This window comes from Neofelis nebulosa, chromosome 8, assembly GCF_028018385.1.
Source record: "Neofelis nebulosa isolate mNeoNeb1 chromosome 8, mNeoNeb1.pri, whole genome shotgun sequence".
Taxonomy (NCBI): domain Eukaryota; kingdom Metazoa; phylum Chordata; class Mammalia; order Carnivora; family Felidae; genus Neofelis; species Neofelis nebulosa.
In genome coordinates, this window is record NC_080789.1 from 43,109,518 (window position 1) to 43,135,471 (window position 25,954).

The 25,954-nt window shown below is 37.6% G+C and overlaps 2 protein-coding genes across 2 annotated transcripts in view; both read right to left on the minus strand.

The window, feature by feature from the left end:
- The window catches only part of GLIPR1 (GLI pathogenesis related 1), an 80,336-nt gene extending 76,013 nt beyond the window's left edge, over positions 1 to 4,323 (minus strand). Inside the window, exon 1 of the mRNA XM_058741986.1 lies at positions 4,308 to 4,323. The gene's annotated coding sequence lies outside the window, so the exon portion shown is untranslated. The remainder of the gene's footprint in view (positions 1 to 4,307) is intronic.
- Positions 4,324 to 12,331: 8,008 nt separating this feature from the next.
- The window catches only part of GLIPR1L2 (GLIPR1 like 2), a 31,141-nt gene continuing 17,518 nt past the window's right edge, over positions 12,332 to 25,954 (minus strand). Inside the window, exons 4-6 of the mRNA XM_058741983.1 lie at positions 21,754 to 21,839; positions 13,611 to 13,637; positions 12,332 to 13,527 (exon numbers count right to left, since the gene is read on the minus strand). Of these exons, the coding sequence (XP_058597966.1) occupies positions 13,148 to 13,527; positions 13,611 to 13,637; positions 21,754 to 21,839 (493 nt within the window). The 3' untranslated portion in view covers positions 12,332 to 13,147. The remainder of the gene's footprint in view (positions 13,528 to 13,610; positions 13,638 to 21,753; positions 21,840 to 25,954) is intronic.

Sequence of the window (25,954 nt, forward strand, 5' to 3'; positions counted from 1 at the left end):
GCCTCTTTCCGGCTTGCCGCAGAGGAATGCCTTCTCACTCTGTCATCACATAGTGCAGAGAATGAGAGCAAGAGAGAGAATTCTGGTTTCTTCCTGTTCTTATAAAGACACTAGTCCTATCATGAGGCTCCACCTTCATGACCTCATCTAAACTTAGTTACTTCCTCAAGGCCCCTCCTCTTAATACCATCACATTGGGAGTTAGGGCTTCAATGTGTGAATCTGGAGAGGGTGCAAACATTTCGTCAGAATGCCCTCTGATTCAGAATCCTCACTTCAAATCACATTAAGTAAACAGAAGCCTGGTGGGATATTGGACAGGATGTGCTCTAGAGCTGAGGCACTTGCAAGGTCTCAGTCTTTAAATTTGTGCTGTCTAGTGTCATAGCCATTAGTCACGTGGGGCTTACTGAGCCCTTGAGATGTAGCTAGGTTAAATTGAATTGTGTTCTAAGTATAAAATACATACTGCAGTTTAAAGACTTTATGTAAAACAAAGGATGTAAAATTTCTCTTTAACATTATTTTTTTATTAAAAAATTTTTTTAATGTTTATTTATTTTTGAGAGAGACAGAGACAGAATGCAAGTGGGTTAGCGGCAGAGAGAGAGGAAGACACAGAATCCGAAGCAGGCTCCAGACTCTGAGCTGTCAGCATAGAGCCCGACGCGGGGCTCGAACTCACGAGCTGTGAGATCATGCCCTGAGCTGAAGTCGGACGCTCAACCAACTGAGCCACCCAGGTGCCCCTCTCTTTAATATTCTTAATATTTATTGAATGTTGAAATAATATTTTGGATAATTTGGATTAATAAAGTCTGTTAGTAAAATTAATTTTGCTTGATTCTTTTTATTTTTTTTAATATACCTACAAAAATATTTAAAATAACATGTGTGGCTTGCATTATATTTCTATGAATAATGTTTTAAATACTCCATGATATACAGTATGAATATAGTGACTAACACACTAACACTCCATCCTAGTGGAATCTAGGAATACTTTCAACCAGGAACTCTGTGTATAAACCTGTACTTACAGGAATCGTCCATTTTTTATAATTCTGAAATCTACATACTAAATTCAAGTTTCTTATCAATATGAGAATAGGATTAAAAGGATATTGGTGACAATGCTACCTTGCTCCATTATTAGAAGATACTATAGATTCTGTCCTAAAATATTCTTGTAAAACAATTAAAATATACACATCCTCATTGTGAAAATATTCACATTCAAATCAGCACAATTACAAGGTGGCAAAGGACAGCTAAAGCAATCATGAAACATACACAAAAACTTGTTTATAAATTTACACACAATTATTTCCAATTCAAATATTCCTATTCCATTATCACTAACACCTAATCCTTGCAGGAAGAGTCAACACCTTTGTAAGTGTCTTGTTAATTGTGCAATGCTGGTAACATGCTACAATACGATGCAATTGCAATATGAAATTGCAATTCTTGCAAAAGATTTAGGACTTCAGGAATTTATTCAAAAGATATTGACAAATAAAATGTTGTCTAGGGTTAAATTACTTATAACATTTGAAGGAGAACAAATGAAAAAATAATGACTATTCGTCTGTAAAAAGAGAACAATTTAAATGTCAAAGGATTGTAAGAATTCTTGAGAAAATTGATGAAGAACTCTGAAGAGCTCTGATATATCAGTATGTGTGTGGTTAACTTGTTCTGCGAGTGTTCTGCAAGACGAGGAAACATTTCTAATAAATTTTAACTTGATAAATGAGCGATGTCTTGCAATAGAGTAGTATGCGACACTGAATGTCACATGATCACAACTGAGTCATTGGTTCTTGAAATTCACTTTGATATACGAGTGCTTTCGATTACAAGCATGTTTCCAGAATGAATTATGCTCACAAACCAAGGTTTTACTGTACTTTATTTTTTAAAATGATCCTCTCTACTTTGAAAGTCTAATGTGAAGTGAAATATGCTGTTCTTTTGTACCATATAACTTTCCTGAAAAATTATGCTGATCAATTAACACTCATTTTATTCTTTTTTTTCTAAGAATTAGTCCATAGTTGCAGTTTTCAGTTAAATATTTGTTAAATATGAGAAAAACAAGCTCAATTTCCAAATTTTCACTACTTTCATTTTTCAAAATAAAACTCCATTTAAATAATTTTTGCCACATTTTATTTAGAATTTTTGGTTCTCATTTAAAGTATATTTACTTTAGGGATGCCTGGGTGACTCATTTAGTTAAGCAACTGAGACATGGCTCAAGTCATGATCTCATGGTTCAAGGGATCGAGCCCTGCATCGGGTTCTATGCTGACAGCATGGAGCCTACATGGGATTCTCTCTCTCTCTCTCTCTCTCTCTCTCGGCCCCTCCCCTGCTCTCTATCTCTCTCTCAAAATAAATAAACATTAAAAAATAAAGTATATTTCCTTTAAACAATCCTTTTCTGAAACCAGTTTATCTTTTTTAAAAAATATTTATTAAAAAACTTTTTTTAACATTTATTTATTTTTGTGAGGCAGATAGAGACAAAGCATGAACAGGGGAGGGGCTGAGAGGGGGAGACACAGAATCTGAAGCAGGCTCCAGGCTCTGAGCTGTCAACACAGAGCCCGATGTGAACTCACAGACTGTGAGATCATGACCTGAGCCGAAGTTGGGTGCTTAACAGACTGAGCCATGTAGGTGTCCCACAAAACCAATTTATCTTAATTGTGATGGCTAAACTTTAAAAATTATTATAAATACAAAAAGGATAAATATATTTTCTAAATCTATACACATACAAAAATAAATGTTAAAAGATTAATGCTGGTGTTTATGAAGTACTTACACTGTGTTGTATAATACTGCTAGATTTAATCATGCATAAGTTAAACTTGTCACATACCTGAGCACTAGAAACTCTTAGGTATCTAAACATAACCCAAGTGTTTCAGGTAGGAATACAAGATATAAATGCTCGAAGAGATAATGTAACCAATATAATCATAGCATTGACTTAATTAATGTTTACACTATTCAAGTAGCTGTAGACTTTTAGCCTAGGTAATTTCTCAATTCTGAGAAGAAAATGATTTTGAACTTGTTCAACCCAAAGGAAATGGTGGGTTCAACAGCGGTTTTGGTGTTTCCTTTGAATGTTCTAGTTCTTAACTTTTTTTGTTGTTTTCTTTTTGCAGTTTCTTTGCTAAAGCATCTTCAGCATGTTCTGTCAGCTCTGGTTCCAGGGGCAACTATGTTTTTATTTCAGGTTTTATCGGACTATTTGATTTCTTAAATATAAATACAATTTAAGAAACAAAAATGTTTTTAAAAGCTTTAATTCATAACCATTGTTGAGTAAAATATTGACCTTTGTATCTGACCCACGAGTACTGTATTTTCTTTCAATATCCTTGAAACTGGTTGACAAGCTTGTTAGTTTGCAGGCAACACACAATTTCAGACCTTTCTTGTTTTTTTGTTTTGTTTTGTTTTTAATGGGAGGCTACTTAGATTTGTTCTTTATTCTCATGTTGGTTTTGAAGTGGACCCACTCAATGATTTGCTCATTACAACCAAATTGTTGAATCTATTGACAAAAAGTTATTCATTGTTTGCATTTATTGTCCTTCTAATTTCTCCCCTAGGATCTCTAGTTGTATCCCTTGTTTTATTTCTGATATTGGCAATTTTTGTTTCCTCTCTCTGCTGTATTTTGAATTTCAGTGTTTTGAGGTTGTTTTTGAAGAGAAGGATAGTTGCGCAACAACTCATCCACAGTAACTTAACTACAACGGGGTATACTTTAAGAGATTTTCTTTTAACTTTATTTATTTTGAGAGAGTGAGAGAGAGAGAGGCAGGGAGAGGCAGAGAGAAAGAGGGAAAAAGAGAGAATCCCAAGCAGGCCCCCACTGTTAGTTACATGGGGCTTGAACTCATGAACTGCCAGACTATGACCTGAGCCCAAATCAAGAGTCAGCCACTTAACCGACTGAGCCACCCAGGTGGCTGGGATATAATTTTTCTAAAATAATAATAAGAAGTCTGAAGGTCGGAAGTGTAGGACTGGTGCAGTAGCAACATGATGTGACTATTTCCAGCTCTTTCTATTTTCCTGTTCCGTCATCCTTAGCATGTGGATTTTCCACTCATGCTTCTTATTTCAAGGTCACAGGACTGCTGCTGCATCTATGGCTTCACTTCCACACTCCAAGTACAAAGAAGAAGGAGGAGGGGCAGGTGGTATCTGTTTCAGACTGCGGACACAATGGAGATAGCTAGTTTCTGCTTTGTGTAGGAGCCAGAAAAGTAAGTTACCTCTGGAGAAGTTATTCAGAGAGCTGCATCCTTCCTCTTTATCCCATCTTGCCAACTCCCTTTCTTAGAAACCATTCACCTGGTGATCTACCTTTATAGCCATGCAACATGAATTGAAACACATCTTTTAATCTGGGATATTACTCAATACTACATCACAATGCACCCTCTCCGCCCACCTGCTTTGTCTACTAATTGTGTTGTGGAACCCAAGTTCTGCCTGTTGCTCAGTACCCAAGAGCCCGTGTTGGTTGGAAAGGACTATGGCCACCTGGGGAGAAGGCAGACTCTGGTCCAAAAGCCAGCTCCACGGTTTCTGCCTAGCCAAGAGGGCTTTAAAGGGACTGGGTGTAGTTAATTAGGGAGGGGGTGCAGTGGCCTGTAACATTTCCTGATTCCATGTAGATTTAGTGGTGCCTCTTTACAGCTTTCAGTGCCTGGCGGTTGAGCAAGAGGTCTAATTCCTGTCCTGTGACGTGCAAGGGCTTTCTATTCTTCTAGAAGATATAATAGGAGGGTTAGTAAATCAATCAGATAAAATTAAGAACATCTGTTAAAGGTCACCATGCTAGTTATAAGATCAAGGCAGCTTCAATTACTTAAAGTGTCCATTTAAATTTCTGTTTATTCCTCTGCTTTGTGGTCGATATGAATTGTTGAGAGGCTCAGTTCATATTAAATTTCTTGCTCCTTTGTGTTTTGTACGGTCTGTGCTATAAAATGCTATTCCCTGATGGGCTGATAATCTAAGTTTGGGTTTATATTTGTGGGTAATCTTGTCTTTTAGCCTTTCTTGTTTTTGAGAAGGCCTCAGTCACAAAGTCAAAACCCCTAAAATTGTCAATAGCAGAGAAAAACTCGTTGTAACTTATTATTCCCATGGGTGATGAGCCATGTAACGTGGGGGTCTGTTTAAGGACTAAAATGTAAACATGTCTTCAGTAAATTATAAGCTGGACAGGAAACAAGAGCAAGTCCTGGAAATGTGTCTATTGAAACTTGGTTTACAACTTCATGTACACTCATCTCAGGGACCTAAACCTGTCAAAGCTTGCACAAATAAATATATCTTGTTTTTTCAGTCACTAGCATTTTTCTCCTTTGAATGTGACTGATGGGTTTTTCAACCACATGTGAGTAATCTATATTTTAAGAAAAAAAGCTCATGGCTTTTTTTTTTAAGTCCAGCATCCAAATGATGGTATTTTAAAGTCTGAATCCATGTGTCTCACTTGCCAAAACAAATGGTTAGACGACTGGTCATTGACTGAGTCATTATCTATCATATCTATCAATCAATCAATCTCAGTAAGGGTTTGTATTAGCCACACTGTATATAACTGTCCATTTAGCTGATTGCTCACCTCTTTTTCTTTTACTAGAAATTTTCTGTTAGCTGGCATTCTTTCAGAAACATATCTCCTCGCTCAGTCAAGCACTGCCATCCACAAATCAAGTTCCATCTTTCTTTTTCTTTCTGAACATAAAAACTCATCTGGTGGGGAAAAAGCTTTCAGTGTTAGAAGTAAATCATCTTTTGGGGACAGTCTTGGCCCCGGGGAGGTGGCTTCCCCTACTTACAGACAGGTTTCCAAATGTGTCATTTCCATTTAATTGGGTCACTTTGATGAGCTGCCTGTTTTTTATTCAAATGCTTTTCTGACAATGCCCAGGTTCTTACTGGAATCTTTGATCTTAAAGTTATTGGAGATCGTTATGAGTAGGCAAAGTCTCAACCAAGGCATTCAACCCTGGAGAATGTCTATGGCTGTATTTCAAAGGGAAAGTGGTGAATAGGTGGATCAAAGACCATTAGGTCTAAAAGCGCAATGTTCTTCCCTGTAGCCCTCCCCAGCCTTCTTCCAGAAGTACAATTTCCTACTGTGTCCCTCAGGGTCTGAATTGTTAAACTCTCCTATGCCTTTCAGCTTTGACTACTCTAAGGTTCCCACGTAAAGAACCCTCTGTCACTTGCTCCATGGCGGCAGCAGCAGCAGGTTCTCCTACTGACTCATACCCTCCTCACTAACCATGAGCTCTGGGATTCCTAACAGACTTTGTTACTGATTTGTTCCATCATGAGATCAAGCCCCATGTTGGGTTCTGCACTGAGCTTGGAGCCTGCTTGGAATTCTTTCTCCCTCTCTCTCTGCCCCTCCCCCCCCCCTCTCAAATAAATAAACATACATTAAAAAAAAAAAGCAAATTCCAATAATATGAGTTTTCTGTAAATCATTCATTTATGGGAAAGCAGTCTCTTACTCCTTAAATTTTGTGTTCCTGAGGGGACATGCATGGGATTTTCCATTTCATATCCTCTGGTTTAATTTCAGATTAAAATTCTGACACACTGCCCAACACATACTTCTCCTAACACAAAAGATTTACATAGGGGATTTTCATACCATAGCTCCCTGCCTTTGTGGGCTCAGATTTTCTGGGTTACATTGCAGTCTGAGCCTCTTTCTGACTGAATTTCACAGGTGTCAGATATGCATTATAGTCTGAAGTCTTTCCCTATCTACTGCTCTCCTGGCCCTTTGTGTGTGTTTCTGTATTCTAATAGAACTTTATTTATAGACACTGCAATTTGAATTTTATGTAATTTTCATATATCATATTTTTAATTTTCTTAAAAACCGTGTTTTAGAACAATTTTAGATTTACAGAAAAAAATATGAAGATCATACAAAGTTCCCAAAGACCTCACACCCACTTTCCCCTGTTATTAACATCTTAAGTATGTTTGACACGATTAATGAACTCATATCAACACATTTTCATTAACTAAGGTACATACTTTATTCAGATTTTCTTAGTTTTCACCTAATGCCCTATGTTCCAGGATCCTGTTCAGAATACCATATTACATTTAACAGTCATTCGTCTAAACTTAGACTCCTCTTGGTTCTGATGGTTTCTCAGGTTTTCCTTATTTTTGATGAAATAAAGAAAGTTTTGAAAGTTTTTAGGTGAACTGGTCAGTATTTTATAGAATATCCCTTAATTTGATTTGTCTGATATTTTTCTCATGATTTGACTGGGATTCTATGCTTTTGAGAAGATCACAAAGATAAAATGCCATTTTCATCATATCATATCAAAGATACATAATATTAACATGACTTATCCCTGTTGATGTCGACCTTGTGTCTGAGGGAGGGTTTATCAGGTTTCTCCACTATACTCTTTTATCCCCTCCTTCCCATAGTATATTCTTTGATACTTCAAGTTTTACAGGAATCAACTAATAAACCTCTTATACTTCAGTTTTGTCTTTTAAGTTTTTTGTTTTTATTTTTTTTTATTTTTGAGAGAGTTTAGAGAGCGAGAGAGAGCGAGAGAGAGCGAGAGAGAGAGAGAGAGAGCGCATGCATAGGTGCCCATGTGAGCAGAGGAGGGGCAGAGAGAGAAGGAGAGAGAGAATCCCAAGCAGGCTCTGTGCTGTCAGTTCCATGTGGGACTTGATCCCACCAATCATGAGATCATAACCTGAGCTGAAATAAAGGGTTGGAAGCTTAAGCAACTGAGCCACCCATGTGCCCATAATTCTGTCTTGACGTTGGCTTCAGGAGGATCTGAAATGGCACAGTTGGTTTCAGTAGTGATCCAATGAAGCAAGTGGTAAGAAATCATGATCCCTTGCTTAGGTACTGGAACTGAGCCATTTTTTACATGGGGAAACCACTGAAGAGGTGGCTGAGTTCCTAGGAGGCCACTAGTATGCACTTTAAAGATTTTCCTAGTACTTTCCAAAAGGGACCCAGGGACATTTACTTGAATGAGTATATATTTGCAAAGGGGGAATATCCACATATTTGGGAAACTGCTGGACACATGATCTGAGCTGACACTGAACCAAAGCATTATCATGTGATTTAATCCAAGTGGAACCACAGGGCAAGAGTAAGCTACATGAGCAGATAACCTAGACCTCAATTTCACCCATCAGTTATACCAACATCCCTGTCTCAGTTCACACCTGTGACTATATTGAGAGGGGTCTTGTACCTAAAACTAAAGGTAATTTTTAAAAGTAAAATCTTAATTTATCGATCAGTTGGTCCAAGATATGGGTGCAAGCTGAAAATGGACAATGGCTGCATTACAGCCATACACAGGGAGTGGCTTTGAAAGTCAGCAGTGAGAGAAAATCTTCAGGGTAGTACATCTGACCATCCACTTTGTATGGAAACACAAGTGCCTTGAGATGAGAATCAATATGGACACATGGACAGCAGCAAATATATAGCCAGAGGTTAGGAGTTTAGAAGGAAAAGGATGGAACGGGGAGAAATAAGAAGGTCTGGGGCAGAGGCATGTGAATGGAAACAAGGGAGTGGGAATGGTGTGCAGAAATTTTTTACAGATTATTGCCCACCAGAGGCATTGAATGACCAAGTAGATGAAATAATTTATCTGTTGAGATTATCTAGACTTTGTCCTCTCCCCATGCAGAGTTAGCATGATGGGCAGGCAAATGGAACGCATGGATGCCACACGTTGGTCCATTTGCATGGACTTTCATTTATCGGTGTTGCTCCAAGTACCTCTGTATGTAGATTCTACCAACAACGGAGGTGAATTCTGAGTCCCTAACATGGCACTATTGTTTGAGGAGACCAACTGCCACTTGCTGGCAAGTTGACTACATTGGACTCCTTCCATCCTGGAAAAGCCAGTGGTTCATTCTCATTGAAATAGACACTTATTATGACATCTTTCCTGGGTATGAGTGTGACTTTACTGCCCTCGAGAGTCTTAGCTAACATCATCGTGTGTGGGTTTCCTGAGTGCCACAGGAATAGAACACCATATAAGCATACAGCCTCCCATCAGAGGTCTCGCTCCAATGATGAAGTCTATCCAATCTGTTTACATTTTTTTAAATGTTTATTTTTGAGAGAGAGAGAGAGAGAGAGAGAGAGCTGGGGAGGGGAGGAGAGAAAGGGAGACACAGAATCTGAAGTAGGCTTCAGGCTCCGAGCTGTCAGCACAGAGCCCGACATGGGGCTCAAACTCATGAACCTGTGAGATCATGACCTGAGCTAAAGTTGGACGCTTAACTGACTTAGCCACCCAGGCACCCCTATCCAATCTGTTTAATAACAGAAATATCATTAGTGTTCCTCAGATTTTAAATATTTTTAGAGATCTTGTCTAATACTGCCCGTAATCTATTTCCCTCAGTCAGGTGGTACTTTGTATTTCAGTGGGCATGTGCTTTTGGCAAGTCCTTCTGCTAGGGAAGGGAAAGAAAAGGCACTGTCCAATGCCCTCCACTCTACCCCAACCTACCAATGCTGGCCAACCTGATTTCTCAGCAACATTATGTTGAATTATGTAGAAAAAGTTCATGGCTATCCTAAATAATTGCATGTCCTACCCCTTCTACAGTCGCCAAGCCCTTATGACTCCGGTTTCTTTCCCATTCCCATTCTGTATGTTGTTCCTGGTGAACATTCTTTACTCATTCTTGCTCTTCCCTAGGCTCCCTTTGTGTACTGTCTATTACCACCCTCCCTGTAACTCATTGCTATGGGAAGTCGAGGAACCAACAATCTTTACCTTTATCTGGTTTTAAGGAATGACACACTTGATCCTGGACCAATTAAATGAAGGACTCAAGATAGCATTGGATCACTAATGTTATGTCAATGTTTATTGGTGGAGTGTAGTGAGTCTTTCACACTTTTTCAACCCTTAACTAAACCAACCCTTAACTAAACCAAGGGTAAGTATATACTACACATAATGTAGTATAGACATTTGCTGGCTATTGCCAAGGACATTTCAACAGTTTAAGTTTTACAATGTGTAATAGAATACATGGTACTTTAAGGAATGAACTGAATGCTCATTCACCACTCAAGACTATTTGGGCCAGAACATCCTGGTCAAAGTACATTCCTGAAACTCAGTGCCATGGAAATTGAATAAGAGTAATTTTCCCTGACACCCTTGGGATTCACGCTAATGATCCCTTATGTAGGGAGTCAACCTGTAACTTGTGTAATAAAGATAAAAGTAAATGTTCTAAGAACATAGGGTGTGGTTTTGGGAGAGCTGGAGATGATATCGAGAACCAAGACTTAGGAAATAAAACTTAAAAAGACACTCTATTCCTTTGACCATATAATGCTATGAAGGACCTCTATGAAGGATTTGAGTTTTAGTGCCATTATTGTTCATGCTGTTTCAGAATAATGAACATTTTAATGAAAATAACTTTATAGTAAGAATATCCTACCCATGGAATCAGTTACAGAATCCAACTCAAAATAACCTAGGAAAACTTATTGGCTAAAAAGAGGATATATTCTGGAAAAAAACCAATACATGTGAAAGGTGGGGATAAAACCAGGTATCAGGGACAATAGTCAGTCTTTCATTGCTTCTGTTTGTATCCATTCTTTCTTTCCATACAGTCTGCTAAACAGCCTCAGAGATTTACATATTAAAACTTGATGGCGCTCCTAAGCGTCTGACTTTGGCTTAGGTCATGATCTCATGGCTTGTGGGTTTGAACCCTGCATCAGGTTCTATTTGACAGTTCAGAACCTGCTTCGGATTCTGTCTCCATCTCTCTCTGCCCCTCCCCTGCTCACACTCTGTCTGTCTCTCTCAAAAATAAATAAACATTTAAAAAAGTAAAATAAATAAAAAAATAAAAACTTGAGCCACTAAGGACACTAAGAAGAACCTGTCTTGAATGTCTGTCTGGATCCCCAAACCAAAAGCAATGATTGTGCCCACCTGTGGTCAGTGGATCATCCCCAAACTAGGAAGACAGAATCATGATAACAAAATAACTATTCCCATGGTAACTTGTGGATACAAAAGGTGATGGAAGAACGGTAGGAAAGAAACTGGGATAACAGTTTTTTAGAAAAATGAGAATTTAAGGAAATACAATAATGTATATATGCATTAATGTATATATGCATACAATAATGTATATATGGCAAAATTGCCTCCTGTTAAGAACCACTGGCATATAGCAATCATATTCCATGAAACTACCTGGAGAATATGTTGAAGATTAAAGTTAGATGAGTAGAAGTCAGATATCAGATACATAAGTTAGTCATAGTGGGAATTGAACATGGTATCATGAAGAATTTATACTTATAAATGCATCAGAATGTCCAGAAATTAATTTGTTCTCAGTCCTAGGTTGTTAACACTTTACAAATCCAAAGTCAGTCTTCTCATTGTAAAAATGGAAGCAATACCAACTCCACAGAGTGGTTTTGATTATTAAATAAGTATGTGAAAGCACTCTGGAAGCTATGAAATGGTATACAAATATCAGAGAATACTCATAAATAACAGTCCTGTAGAGAACCAGCCCTTTTCTGTACCTAAGTTTTTTGTATTTTTTTTTCCAGGAAGCTGACTTCATAGAAATTATATATATGTAGGGTTTTTTGGTGTCATTCTCATCTTGCCCCATTTAAGAATAGGCTTTTAATATAATAAAGTTAATAAATATTGAAACTTATACCATTTGATTGATGCTATGTTAGGCATTTTTATTCAGATCATTTATTAGTACTACACATGGTAAGTAGTTAATTTATATTATTAACTTATGGGGTGCCTGGGTGGCTCAGTTGGTTAAGTGTCCAACTTCTGCTCAGGTTGTGATTTCATGGTTCATGAGTTTGAGCCCCGCTGCTTGGGATTCTCTCTCTTCCTCTCTCTTTCTCTCTCAAAATAAAAAAAAAATTAATTTATATTACTAATTTGTGAACTTTTTTCTTTTAATAAATATACTTTAATGTTTATTTATTTTTGAGAGAGAGAGCACGAGTGAGGGAAGGGCAGAGAGAGAGGGAGACACAGAATCTGAAGCAGGCTCCAGGCTCCATGCTGTCAGCACAGAGCCCGACGTGGGGCTTGAACCCACAGACTGTGAGATCGTGACCTGAGCCGAAGTCGGATGCTCAAACGACTGAGACACCCAGGTGCCGCACCAATTTGTGAACTTCTCCTGTACACATTGAGTAACTACAAGTATATAACTTTTTAAATTTTATTTTATTTTACCACATAAATTTGGAAGCAGCCAGGTTGCTCAATCACAAATAATTAAACTTTTGACAATTATTGGCCTTTGGTGGCAACAAATTATATAGCCTGGAAAGAATTACAACAAGGCTTTGATGAAATAGTAAGCATTAAATAGAAATAAAAATTTGTCTCCTAACAGCATGTACAACTATCACTTAAACTATTTCAAACACATACAGTACAAATATATATAATAATATTCAATGCCTTGATATCACATGCCTTGATCATATTGATCAATATCACCACCATCATCACCACTACCAAAAATAGCTATAATAGTAATGATGAAAACAGCAAAACCAAAAGTTATTAAATGGCTATCTTGAGTTGGAACAATCCTAAGCATATTACATGTATAATCTTAATACTTGAGAAACTTATTAACCTATTTAAGAAATATTTAAAACACAGAGATAGAAACATATTTAGAAAATAGGAATTCCTTCCTTTATAAGGATAACACAGTAAAACCTTAAGACCAATTAGATTAGTCAAGTCTTTTTTAGTATTTCTATCGTCACATCTTTATCTGTTCTCAGTGTCCCAGAGCTTGTTTTATAATATGTACTATAAAATATATGCTTTTTTATTTGTTTCTATGTTTTTCAAACTTAAATTGTTGAATAAGAAAATAAAACCTATTGTAGTAGTGGTTTGTACATATCCTGTTTTGTTAAAGCTTAGTGTTTTATTTCTCCCTCACCTTTTTTTTTTTTTTTTTTTTTTGGTATTATACTTTTGTCCTATCATGGAGGTAAATCTTACCCTTCCCCTTCCTCCTCCTCCTCCTCCTCCTCCTCCTCCCCTTCTTCTTCCTCCTCTTCCTCCTCCTCTTCCTTTTCTCTATCTTCCTCTTCCTTCACTTCCTCTTTCTCCTTTCCCTTGTCCTCCTTCTTTTTCATCTTCTCTCCCTTTATCCCCTCTTCCTTTTCCTCTACCTTTTCTGGCTCTATTTCAACTACTTCGGGGGAAAATAGCATCTCTTTCTCCAATAATGTATTTGGAAACCGAGACTGTATTATCAAAACAGTTATGACACATACTGAAAAGCACAGTGTTCTCAGAAAGAAAATAAATAAGCACAGTGGGTCACACACAATTGGCCGGGGAACTTCCCATCTTGGATACCAAAATCGGTAATCTGTAAATAAAGAAGCAATTGAAAGCTGGATTTCCACATAAAGTAGTTAAACTGTCTAAGAAATAAAGGACAACAATACATACATATGGCTTGGTCACGATCTGCATTACCTAAAAAGAAAAAGAAAGTCCATAAAGACTTACATAATATTCCTTCTTTCCCTAGAAATAAGATAATTTTTCTAAAAATAATGATATCATTCTCCTAGTTGTCAAGCATCATGCTGCCATCTTTGATGTGCCTCCTCCAACCAGGAGCCCATCATAAAATATAATGTATTCTCCATTAGTAAAAGTCAGCCTCGTCTGCTAGAGAGAACATAGAAGTATAGGAATGAGAACATGTGGATTCTATTACTAATTCTGTTTCTAAATCACTGTCCCCTTATACGAATCACTTCACTTCTGTCCTCTAAAAATTTTTCTGGCTTCAACATTCTAGGCTTCTATAATATCTCTTACTTGCATCTCTCTTTTTCCCCCCACATCATTCCAAATTAATCATCTGAATCTACTCATTTTCCTCATTTAATTCTTATTTTCAGAAGCTTTCAGTTGCTCTTCCTTTCTTAGATAGGAAAGTTAATTCCATAGCCTGGCACTCATTGTTTTTGCTATCTTGCCCAATGCTATCATAATACTTTTCAGGAAATAAATTTTTTTTCCTCTGCTCACTGGGGCAGAGACAATAAGACAATCATTCCTGGATTCCATTAGGAAGGAGAGTGAGGATAAATGAGTTCTCACACAGACAGAACCCAATGGCAACCAAGAGGTTTTGTCTTGCAACTGACACTACCCTTACAAGAAAATTTAGAAATCACTCTTCAGACAACTTTAGAAATGAACTGACCTACTGGGGTTCTTTGAGGTTATTTTAGCCTTTTGTGCTTGGTCTTATTTTACTTCATAGTTTATGTAATGATTTCTATTTTAGAGCTCCTTTAAAAAAATCTTTTACCACACAGTCTATATTTTCTCTACTTCATTCCATACATGTGATCAGTTTGAGCAATGATGTAATTAGCATGTTTCTTATTTACACTTTCCTTCATTTGTCATCACTAATCTTCATTGATTACACTCTTACTTTTGTACTTGATTGAATATTTAAATACTATTGTTTCATTTATCAGCTTTAAATAATATCTTTTGGCCCCTGGCTATAAAAGATGAAGAAATTAAGCACATTTTTCTACCTTCTCTTCTTCTCCCAAATTTTATTAATTATATCATTTGTATATTGACAAATTTATTATATTTACTTTTTAAAATAATTACAGACTTCAGATTAGTTTTAATCTTTGTCTATCAATTAAGATTCAATGTTTATGGATAGTTCTTTCAATGCAGCTTTTCTGTTTCCACTCATCTCTTCTTTCTGGTGAAAGCCATCCTCTAGGGGTTTATTGAGAAAGTTCTCATGAAGAACTATGTACCACAAGTTTCGTCATGTTCCCACAACATTTGTCTGTCTCCTTGTACTTGAATAATAGGTTTGCCTAAATTTATGTACAGCATTAAGGGCAATATAGATATAGTCATTATTCCACTATCTTTTAGCATTGACTGTTCTTGTAGAAAAGTTTGACTGCAACCAAGCTACCCCCCCCCCCCCCCCAATGAAGGACTGTTAATTGCCAAAGCAGCATTCTACCACACTGGCAGAAAGTCAACCCTGAAACCAGGCACTAACTACCTTTCTGTGAATCCCTTTCTCTGCATAGCTTCAGGTTACAGTTTGCCAATGACAGGAATGCAAGTGAAATTTGGAAGATTTAAGAGAAGTGGAGACCATTATTCTCCTGAGGTGGTTGTTACCCAGATACCTGAACAGAATGTGAGATTCACAGTGGCTTCTTGGTAGGATGGGAAAAATGCTTTGCTGCCAAACACTGAGACCGTTTAGTGGGAGCTTTCTCAAAGATTCTCAAATTTTCTGGTAAGCTTTTGAGAACCGCCTGTTTTGGTGCTTCAGGCTAAGGAGGTCTTCAGTGTCTGCTTCCCTGACCTTTTAACTACAGTTTCTCTGCCTTTTCATGGCAACTTCTGTGATCTGTGCTCTTCCAGTTTCCACCATTCATGAAAGCTCTCCATTCTATGTTAACGCTATACTGTCTGAATATTTAAAGTGGTTGTTTTCCTGATTCAACCCAGACTATTAAACTCTAATGAACTATTTTATATTTTGGTTTGGATACTTAAAGGAGTCTTTCTTTTCCTCTAATTCACTAGGCAGTGTCTAAATGGAGACTATTTGGCATCATTTTTTCCTGGCACATAGTATGCATTTTCTTTCTTTCTTTTTTATCTATACAAGGTTGTTTTTATTTTATTTACTTATTTTAAATTGAGGTATAATTGACCTATAGCATTATGTTAGTTTCAGGTATACAACATAATGATTTAATATTTGTATTTATTGTGAAATGATCACCACAATAAATCTAGTGAACACCTGCCATCGTATGTAGTTACAAATGTTTTTTCCTTGTGATGAGAAATTTTAAGTTCTACTCTCTTAGCAACTTTCAAATATGCAATACCTCATTATTAAGTGTAGTCACTATGCTCTACATTACATTCTCATGACTTATTTATTTTATAAGTAGAAGTGGAAGTTTGTACCTTTGACCTCTTTACCCATTTTGCCCACCACTAACTTCCACCTCTGGCAACCAACCAATCTGTTCTTTATATCTATAAGCTTGTTTTTTTGTGTTTGCTTGGGTTTTTGTTTGTTTGTTTGTTTTATATGTAAGATCATAATGGTATCTTTCTTTTTCTGACATTTCACTTAGCATAAGGGTCATCCATGTTGTCACAAATGGCAAGGATTTTCATTCTTTTATATGGCTGAATAGTATTTCAGTGTGTGTGTGTGTGTGTGTGTGTGTGTGTGTGTGTGTATGTATCACATGTTCTTTATCCATTCATCCATCAATGGACACAAGATATGAGTTTCATATCTTGGCTATTGTAAATGCTGCTGAAATGAACATGTGGATGCATATATATATTTTATGAGTTAGTGTTTACATTTTCTTCAAATAAATACCCAGAAGTAGAATTACTGCTTTAAATCCAGAATTACTGGATCATGTGGTCTATTATCAAGTTTTTGAGGAACCTCCCCTTGTTTTCCATAATAGCTGCACCAGTTTACATTCGATAGTAGGCATTTCAATGTTTAGATTCAAGAACTTCTATTTCTGAAATTTTTATCATTTCTTTAAATATTTGTATCTATCTATAGCTTTATTTTCTGTTCTATTATTTTTGTTCTGTTCTTCGGGGCCTCCAATTATTCACATGTTGAATCTGATTTATCAGTGCCTATTTGTAATTTTCTCTTTACAAATTTTTTAACATTTATTTATTTTTGATAGACAGAGAGAGACAGAGCACAAGTGGGGGAGGGGCAGAGAGAGGGAGACACAGCATCCAAAGCAGGCTCCAGGCTCTGAGCTGTCAGCACAGAGCCTGATGCAGGGCTTGAACCCACAAACTGTGAGATCATGACCTGAGCCGAAGTCAATGCTTAACCGACTGAGCCACCCAGGCGCCCCTATAATTTTCTCTTTAACTTTTAAAGAGAAACAGTCATATCCCTGACTGTGTTTTTCAGCATTTTTGATTCCACGTGCTGTTTTCAATTTGACTTTCAGTTATTCATTAGTATATTTGAGATGTACTGAAAATACTTTTGTTTACCTGAAATCCAAATTTAACTTGGCACCCTGTATTTAATCTGGCAACCTTCAGGCTGATCCTCCACTTGGACCCCCTCCTACCCTGCTCAAACACTGAAACCCAGACTTAACAATCTCCTATACTGTCAATTCAATAAGCACACTTTAATAAGAGGTTACACTGGGGTATCTTCTTCTTTTTGTCCCTCTTCCACTGTTTCCCCCATTCTCTTCCAATATTTCTCATTTTTCCCCCTAGGATCTTATTCTTGGCATACTGTTCTTTCTCTATGTGTTGTACCTGGGTGAGTTCTTCCGTTTTTATATTTTCAGTGTTGTCTATATGCTAATGATTCTGAAATACAGCCCTGTTCTGTACCCTAAACTTACTAGTCTTATCTACTCAGATGTTAAACAGGTATTTAAAGCTAATGATGATCAAAACCCATTATCTATTTTCCATAGCTTCCTCTCTTCATATAATTCATATCTCAATTCCACCAAACCTGATAGTTATATTTGACTCTCTTTTTTTTCTCATCACTATATCAAATTAGTCTCCAAGACTGGCTAGTTTTCCCCCATAAATATTAATCAAATTTGTCTCATTATCTCTACTTCTCTCATAAATACTCAAATAGGAACCTCATCTCGCCCCTGGACTGTAACAAAAAACTTCAAATTGATTTGCTTTCCTTAGATTTTGCATTAAAAATATTTTTTAATTTAAAAGAATCCCTCACTTAGAAAAAAGTTGCAATACAGTACAAATAACATTTACTTTGAACCATCTTAATGCAAGTTGCCAATATGATACCTTATCATCTTGGAATACTTAGTATTTCCTACAAACAAGGATGTTCTTCTACATAACAATAACACAACCAACAAAATCAAGAAATTAACATTGTTACATTACTACATTCTAATATTTGGACCTCATTCAATTTTTTACTAGCTGTGCTAATACTGTCCTTTGTAACAAAAGATCATGTTCAAAATTGCATTGCATTTAGTTTTCATGTCTTTGTTTTCTTTCGTCTAGGACAGTGCTCCACTTTTTATTTGACATTCATGATCTTGACATTGTTCGAAGATAGCATGCTAGTTATTTTGCAGACAAATTCTCAACAAATCTGAAGTTTGGGTTTATTTGATGCTTCTCTGTGACTGGACTTGGTTGTGCATCTTTGGCAGGAGTACCACAGTAGTGATGCTGTGTTTTTCTCCTTGCATCCTCTCAGGTGGTGCAGGTTTGTTTGTTTGTTTGTTTTTGTTTTTAATTTTTCCCATTGCTGATGATGTTCACATTGGTCACTTTACTCGGGTGGTGTCTGCCAAACTGCTCTGTTGTAAAATTATTTTCCCATTAGTAATTAAGTACTTTTATGGGGAGTTACTTTGGAACTATTAATACATTGTTCCTAGTCGAACTTCTAATTTATTCGTTTATTAATTTATATTAGTATGAATCATAGTTTCCTGTTGTATCCCATGAGTTCTAATCAATTACTATTATTATTTCGGTACTCTAATCATCCCAGATTTGACCACAGACAGCCCTTTAAAGTGGATTCTGTGTCCTTGTGTTTGTTTTCCTATATGTCCCTGTCACTCTTTGAGCACTTACTTCTTTGTTTACGAGTATAAAAAGATGGTCTGGGTTTATCTTATATTTTCCCTGCCCCAGCCTTGGAACCTTTCTCCAGTGAGCCCTGGTTTTTTTTTAGTGAAGGCCTGAATTTGGAAACCAAGATCTGGGTGCTAGCTGTGCTCATTCCTTTGGGGGTGGGAAGCCGTTGCTCCAAAGCCATCCCAGAGCTAGGGAATATATGCATGTAGGTACATACATATACAAATATTTACAACTATGATTATTTATATTTATTGAAATCCTTAAGTTCCAATACCTCTAGTTCCAAGTCATCACAAGACTCATGCTTGTTTTCTTCCTTTACATATTTATACTCCATCCTCTGACAGTGAGAAAACTGGTGCCCATTATCCTTAACCTATTTGTATATTTGATCAATCCCCTCAGTATATCTCCAGTCCTCGTTATTCCTTCTCCCCTCTCTTCTACATGGGTGCCCTCCTCACCCTGCTTGCACTCTTACACCCTACACCAGGCTGGTAGAGTTGCCACATTTAGCAAATATAAATATAGGATGTTGCCATTTGCAATGTCATGAATGGAGTTCCAGAGTATTATGCTAAGTGAAATAAGTCAGTCAGAGAAAGAAAAATACCATATGACTTCTCTCACATGTGGAATTTAAGAAACAAATGAGCATGGGGCGCCTGGGTGGCTCAGTCGGTTAAGCGTCCGACTTCAGCTCAGGTCACGATCTCGCAGTCCGTGAGTTCGAGCCCCGCGTCGGGCTCTGGGCTGATGGCTCAGAGCCTGGAGCCTGCTTCTGCCCCTCCCCCATTCATGCTCTGTCTCTCTCTGTCTCAAAAATAAATAAATGTTAAAAAAAAAAATTAAAAAAAAATGAGCAAAGGGGAAAAAAAGAGAGAGGCAAAGCAAGAAACAGACACTTAATTATAGAAAACAAATTGATGGCTACCAGAAGGGAGGTGGATGAGGGGATGGGTGAAATAGGTGATGGGGATTAAGGAGGGCACTTTGGTGAGCACTGGGTGTTGTATGGAAGCATGGGATCACTATATTGTACACCTGAAACTAATATTACACTGTTAACTAACTGAAATTAAAATTTTTTGTTGTTGTTGTTTATTTATTTCTGAGAGACAGAGTGAGATAAAGCACGAGCAGAGGAGGGGCAGAGAGAGAGGGAGACACAGAATCTGATGCAGGTTCCAGGCTCTGACTGTCAGCACAGAGCCTGATGTGGGGCTTGAACTCACTGAGCCGAAGTTGGATGCTTAACCAACTGAGCCACCCAGGTGCCCCTAACTAACTGAAATTTAAATAAAAAATTTTAAAAATATGTAGGATGCCTAGTTGAACTCAAATTGCAGAAAATAACAAAGAAATTCTTGGGTAAGTATATCCCATGCAGTATTTGGAAGATACATATACTAAAAATATTTTTTTTGTTTACCCTGAAGTTCAAATTTAACTGGGCATCCTGTATTCAATTTGGCAACTTATAGGCTGATCCTCCACTTGGGTCCCCTCCTACCTGGCTCAGACTGCGAAACCCAGCTTTGGGCTTTTTCAGTGTGTAGATTCCCTCCTTACTCTACTAGAGTTCTGACCCCTCCCATGCAGGCCACCTCACCTACATTAAAGCTTTCCTCACCTAGTTTGGACTCTGACACCTCATGTAAAATTGTCCCTAAACATGGCTGCCCCCTTACCTGTGTAGGTTTTAATACCTCTTTGTCAGGGCACTCCCATATGTGAACCCTTTCCTCATTCTGCTTGGGCTCCAACAACCAGTGCCAAACCACCCCTCTGTGGATGCAGTCTTTACCTGCTCAGTCTCTGATACTCTATGCCAGGCTTCTTACTCCCACCCCATGATGATGCTCTCTTCCACATACTTGGGCTCAGATACCACATACTAAGCTGTCTGGGTATGGGAAACCCTTCATCCTGTTGTCTCTGAAAACTCAAGCCTGACCTCATGCATGGACAGCTCACTTTCTCCAAAGGGGCTCTAACTTTCTATTCAAGGCCATACCCCTATGCAGACACTGTCCTAACCCTGCGTAGGCTGTTTTCTCATATCCACTGCACTGTGTATGAATCCCTTGTCATTCTGCTTAGGCTCTAATATGTCACATCTTGTGACCCTCTGTGTGGATGCCTCCCTTGTTCTGACCTACATAATGGTGTTAGAATTGAATTTTTTAGAAGGAGAAAGAAAAGGGGAAGAGGAAGAGCAAGACTTTGCATCTTGAGTCAAGTGAAATAAGGGCAAAAATGTTAGGGTGGATTCATCTCAGCTGTGGCATTATGATGAAATTGTCCATTAATTCCTTTATCACAAAATCACAATGTGTCCCTTAGTGTCTGAATTTATCCCTTAGTACATTCTTCTAAGCACCATATATTCCAGGGATAGTTATACTTTATATGCTCTCATGTTTGGAAAAACTGAACGAAAAATTTAACCAAACGTATTTTCTACTTTCATCTTTTGAATATTTGGGGGGGGGTGACTAAAATAAAAGGCTATTAAACTACTTTACTTCTTTTCTTTTTATAAATATTTTAGAATATCCTATCCTTTAGAGCAGTCATTTTCAAACAGGCTACTATTTCAGGAATTAGCTGGGAAGTGTTTTCAGGGGAAAATTGTTCGTTCTCATTCTTTCTTTCAGACATTGTGGTATGTCTCCAAGGGCAAAAACAGGAGTAAGAGAGGGCAGAAATAGCTGTGAAGTCTAGAAAAATCTAAAGATGAACCTATTTCAACCCTCTTTTAATAATATAATAACACCCCTCTGGTCAAAAGAACAATATTAATGTGACAATGAAAAACTAGTGTTCAACACTTCATTTTTCTTATCATAGAATGTGTTATGGATTTTTTATGTTTAAGTTATTTTCTTTATCTTACTGCATAGAAAATCTGTGCATCTGTCATATCTGCTACATTGAGAACAAACTATTCCTGGTGTATAAGGCCTTCTTGACAGAGATCCTCTAGAAAAAAGCAGAAAACATTTAGTTAAAAAAAGTCTCAAATCTCATCATTTAAATAACATGGTTACCAATTTTCAGTTAGGTTATAAAAGTGATTTAACTAAGAAAATGGACTCTAGGAAGTACTGAAACTGGAAATTTCAGTAATCTTCTCCTTTTTTCCCCTAAGAAAATTGTCTCTGAATTCCCATGTCCTTGAAACAAAGTAGTATAATTTAAATGAGTTAGTTTTAATGTTGCTTTCATTTTAGTTTGTAGCAAAATTTTCCTTTCAAAATGATGTTATAGAATGTTTTATAATTAATTGCTTTCTGCTTGGTATAAATGTATTAAAAGTTCTATAGAAATGATATATTAAATTTCTGATGAGTTTGCAAAATTCTGAAATGCCTATTGTCCCAAAAACCCAGCTGCTTGGCTTACTTAGAGGTCTGCTTTAAAAATACATAAATATAGGGAGCTGTGGTAGCTCAATCGGTTAAGCATCTGACTTCAGCTCAGGTCATGATCTCATGGTTTGTGAGTTAGAGTTCCGCATCAGGTGAGCTCCAGCCCTGCTTTGGGTGAACAGGAGCCCTGCTTCAGGTGAGTCCTACTTCACTCTCTCTTTCTTCCTCTCTCTCTCTGCCCTCGCTCACTTGCTTTCTCTCAATTAAAAAAAACAAATATATAAACAAGCAAATAAATTAAAGTGGATTTAAAAAATTTGGTTTAACCCATTGTAAGGAACAGGGGGAAGAAGTGAGAAATTATTACATCAATTTCCTAGAGCTAGGTAAAAAAAGAGGCTCCAAAGTAGATACAAATTGGGAAGCTTATATGAAGGATTTAGGTTAAGAAAGAAGAAAGATAGGCAGGGAAATGATATTTTTAGTGACCAGAGGGTCATTAATCCTGGTTATTTAAACAGGATTTTAAATTCTGTGTGTAGTTGGAAACTATAAAAACAAATGTTAGGCACATATGCCCCTGGTTTGGTCACTCTGGGCCATCTGGAAGAAGGGTGAAACTTAAGAAACACATATTCAAAAACCTGAATATCAAATTTCTGAGTCATATCTTATCAGAAGTTTTTGGTAATACCCAGTAAGGTATATGATACCCATGAATGGCAAGCTTTCTAGTCCATCAAAGACATCCAGAGGTTTATAGTTATTTGCAGATCAGGTATCACTTCTCTAATGTCACTGTTCTACTATAAAACCATTTCAAGGAAGAGATGCATTTTGTTTGATCCTAGCAGAACACTAGCCTTTCAAAAATTCAAGAATTGATCTACTCACCTTTACTGACACCCTAGCCTACATTTCTTGCCCTAATCCCTTATCACTGAAATAGATGCCTCCAATACAAAAGCAGCACTTTTCCTGTCCTTAGACACAGGGACGGAGGACCCCTGCCCTTGAACCTATGCAAAATGCTACTCACTACAAAGACTGCCTTTAAAACCTGCAGCATAGGCCAATTACCCCATGATCATGTCTGATGACTATAGCCTAGAATAACTTTGGAAAGGCAAATAAATAAGTGAAATATATACAAATAAATGTATCAATCAATCAAAGTAAATAAATTTACATCATGCTAGAATACAATGGGCCCTCTTTTTCAAAGATTTGAATTTCATATCACTATTTACATTATATGGCCAGAAATGCCAGACTAATACTCTCCCATGCCAATCTTCCTCTTGTTCTGAGTTTGTGAGAAGTCTAGCCTAAATCAAGTCTGAATCTATACAATTCCACAACTGCAACTGGAATTATTGGGCTGGATTAGGAGAAAACAACAGGTAAGTACCTATAACCAGCAATGTCCATTGAAATTTCACAGCTGTCCAAGCAGTACCTGAAGAAGCAGTCAAATTTCTCTATTTTTAGGTATTTGCTTTCTCTAAGTCAAGACTGAACAGTCCTCTGGGACATTTTTCAGACTGATATCTGACCATACCTTCATCTATAGGACCTGTGTCCAGGACTTAGGTAAGGACATGTTGCCTGGGTGGCCCAATGAGTAACTATACCCATGTCCAATCCTAAGTCCATTAGAAGACCATTATTCAAATTTTATTTTATTTATTTCATTTTATCTTTTTAAATCTTTATTTATTTATTTGAGAGAGAGAGCACGAACAGGGGAGGAACAGAGAGAGAGGGAGACACAGAATCTGAAGCAGGCTCCAGGCTCTGAGCTGTCAGCACAGAGCCTGATGCTGGGCTTGAACTCGCAACTGTGAGTTCATGACCTGAGCCAAAGTCAGACGCTTAACCAATTGAGACACCCAGGCACCCCTCAAATTTTATAACAGATCTATATTGTTTCAAAATCAACGCAATTCTGGTGGTGACAGAAACTTTCAGGTGATTCAGCTTAATTATCTAACTATTTTTTATTTTTTTAAATGTTTATTTATTTTTGAGAGAGAGAGAGAGAAACAAAGACAGAGAGTGAGCAAGGGAGGGACAGAGAGGGAGATACAGAATCCAAAGCAGGCTCCAGGCTCTGAGCTGTCAGCACAGAGCCCAACATAGGGCTTGAACTCATGGACCCCAAGACCATGACCTGAGCCAAAGTTGGACGCTTAACTGACTGAGCCATCCAGGTGCCCCTTAAGTGTACAACTCTTGATTTCAGCTCAGGTCATGATCTCACAGTTCATGGGATCGAGCCCTGCATTGGACTTGCACTAACAGTGTGGAGCCTGTTTAGGATTCTTTCTCTCCCTCTCTCTCTGCCCCTCCCCCACTTGCATGCACAGTCTCTCTCTTTCAAAATACATACAGAAACTTAAAAAAGAAAGAAACTTTTATTGCCTTCACTAGTCCTATATCTGCCACCACTTTGTTTATGAAGGAAGTAATCCAGCTCCATGGATTGACAATTTAGCAATTACAATTTGTAGGCAAATTTTTCTCTTCCAAGTTTTCCATGTACAAAACTCATCTTGCCTAAGGATTGTCCACAGAATGATGGCAGAGTACATCAAACAGGTGTTGACTTTTCCATCTCACACAGCCAAAATAACTAGACCACCTCCAATAACTCTTTTCACTTTCACTACCTCCACATATCATCGAGGAATACCACAACATTGGCTTCTGGTTCATACCTGGACATCTATATGTTTCCAAAGAAGACTTAAAGATCTATCCCAATTAGCTACAGAAAACTGAAATGTAGTAAGCAGCAAGGTAGGTTATCTTTTAGCAATCCTATCTGGCTCTCCTTCTGATACATCTCATATATCTGTCTTTGCTAAAACTCCATGACTATCTGGACTTATTTAAGGTCAAGAAAAGCATGAATCTTGTTGGGTATTTTTGCCTCAAATTATCCCTGTATGTGCAAAGCTACCTTACTTTATATTGCTTTCCGTAAGACTCAGTTGGTCACATCTCCTCCTTCGCTTCCACATCTTGCACCCATGGATCTAGGCACCAGAGTTAAATACCAACAAAGCTCTTTTGAGATGGATATTATTTGGCTGCACCATCCTCTAATCCTCCCCAAGATACCATCTTCCTTCTAATCATGCCTCCTTTTAAAAAAATGTTTATTTATTTTTGAGAGAGAGAAAGAGAGAGAGAAAGAGAGGGAGAGAGAGAGAGAGAGAGAGAGAGAGAGAGAGAGAGAGAGAAAATGAGTGGGGGAGGGGCAGAGAGAGAGGGAGTCACAGAATCTGAAGCAGGGTCCAGACTCTGAGCTGTCAGCACAGAGCCCACGCAGGGCTTGAACTCACGAACCTCGAGATCATGACCTGAGCTGAAGTTTGAAGCTTAACCACCTGAGCCACCCAGGTAACCCTGATCATGCCTCCTTATTAATTTTGGCACCTGGGTCAGTCACTATCTACCTTTTCAGCCAAAAGTGTCCTTGTCCTAGAATTTGGGACATAGATGATTACAATATGCTTATAGATAATTCATCCAATAACTTGGTCTGTTACTGAATGTTTTCACCATCTCAAAACTTCCCAATACTCCATAATTGTCACTTTTGTAGCCACACTCTGGATCTTGTTATCCCCTAAAGTTACTCCCACTTCTGAACTCACAAAGTAACACATTCCATTCCCTGACTGTAGCCTCCTATTCTTCCAGTTTGCTCACTCATTT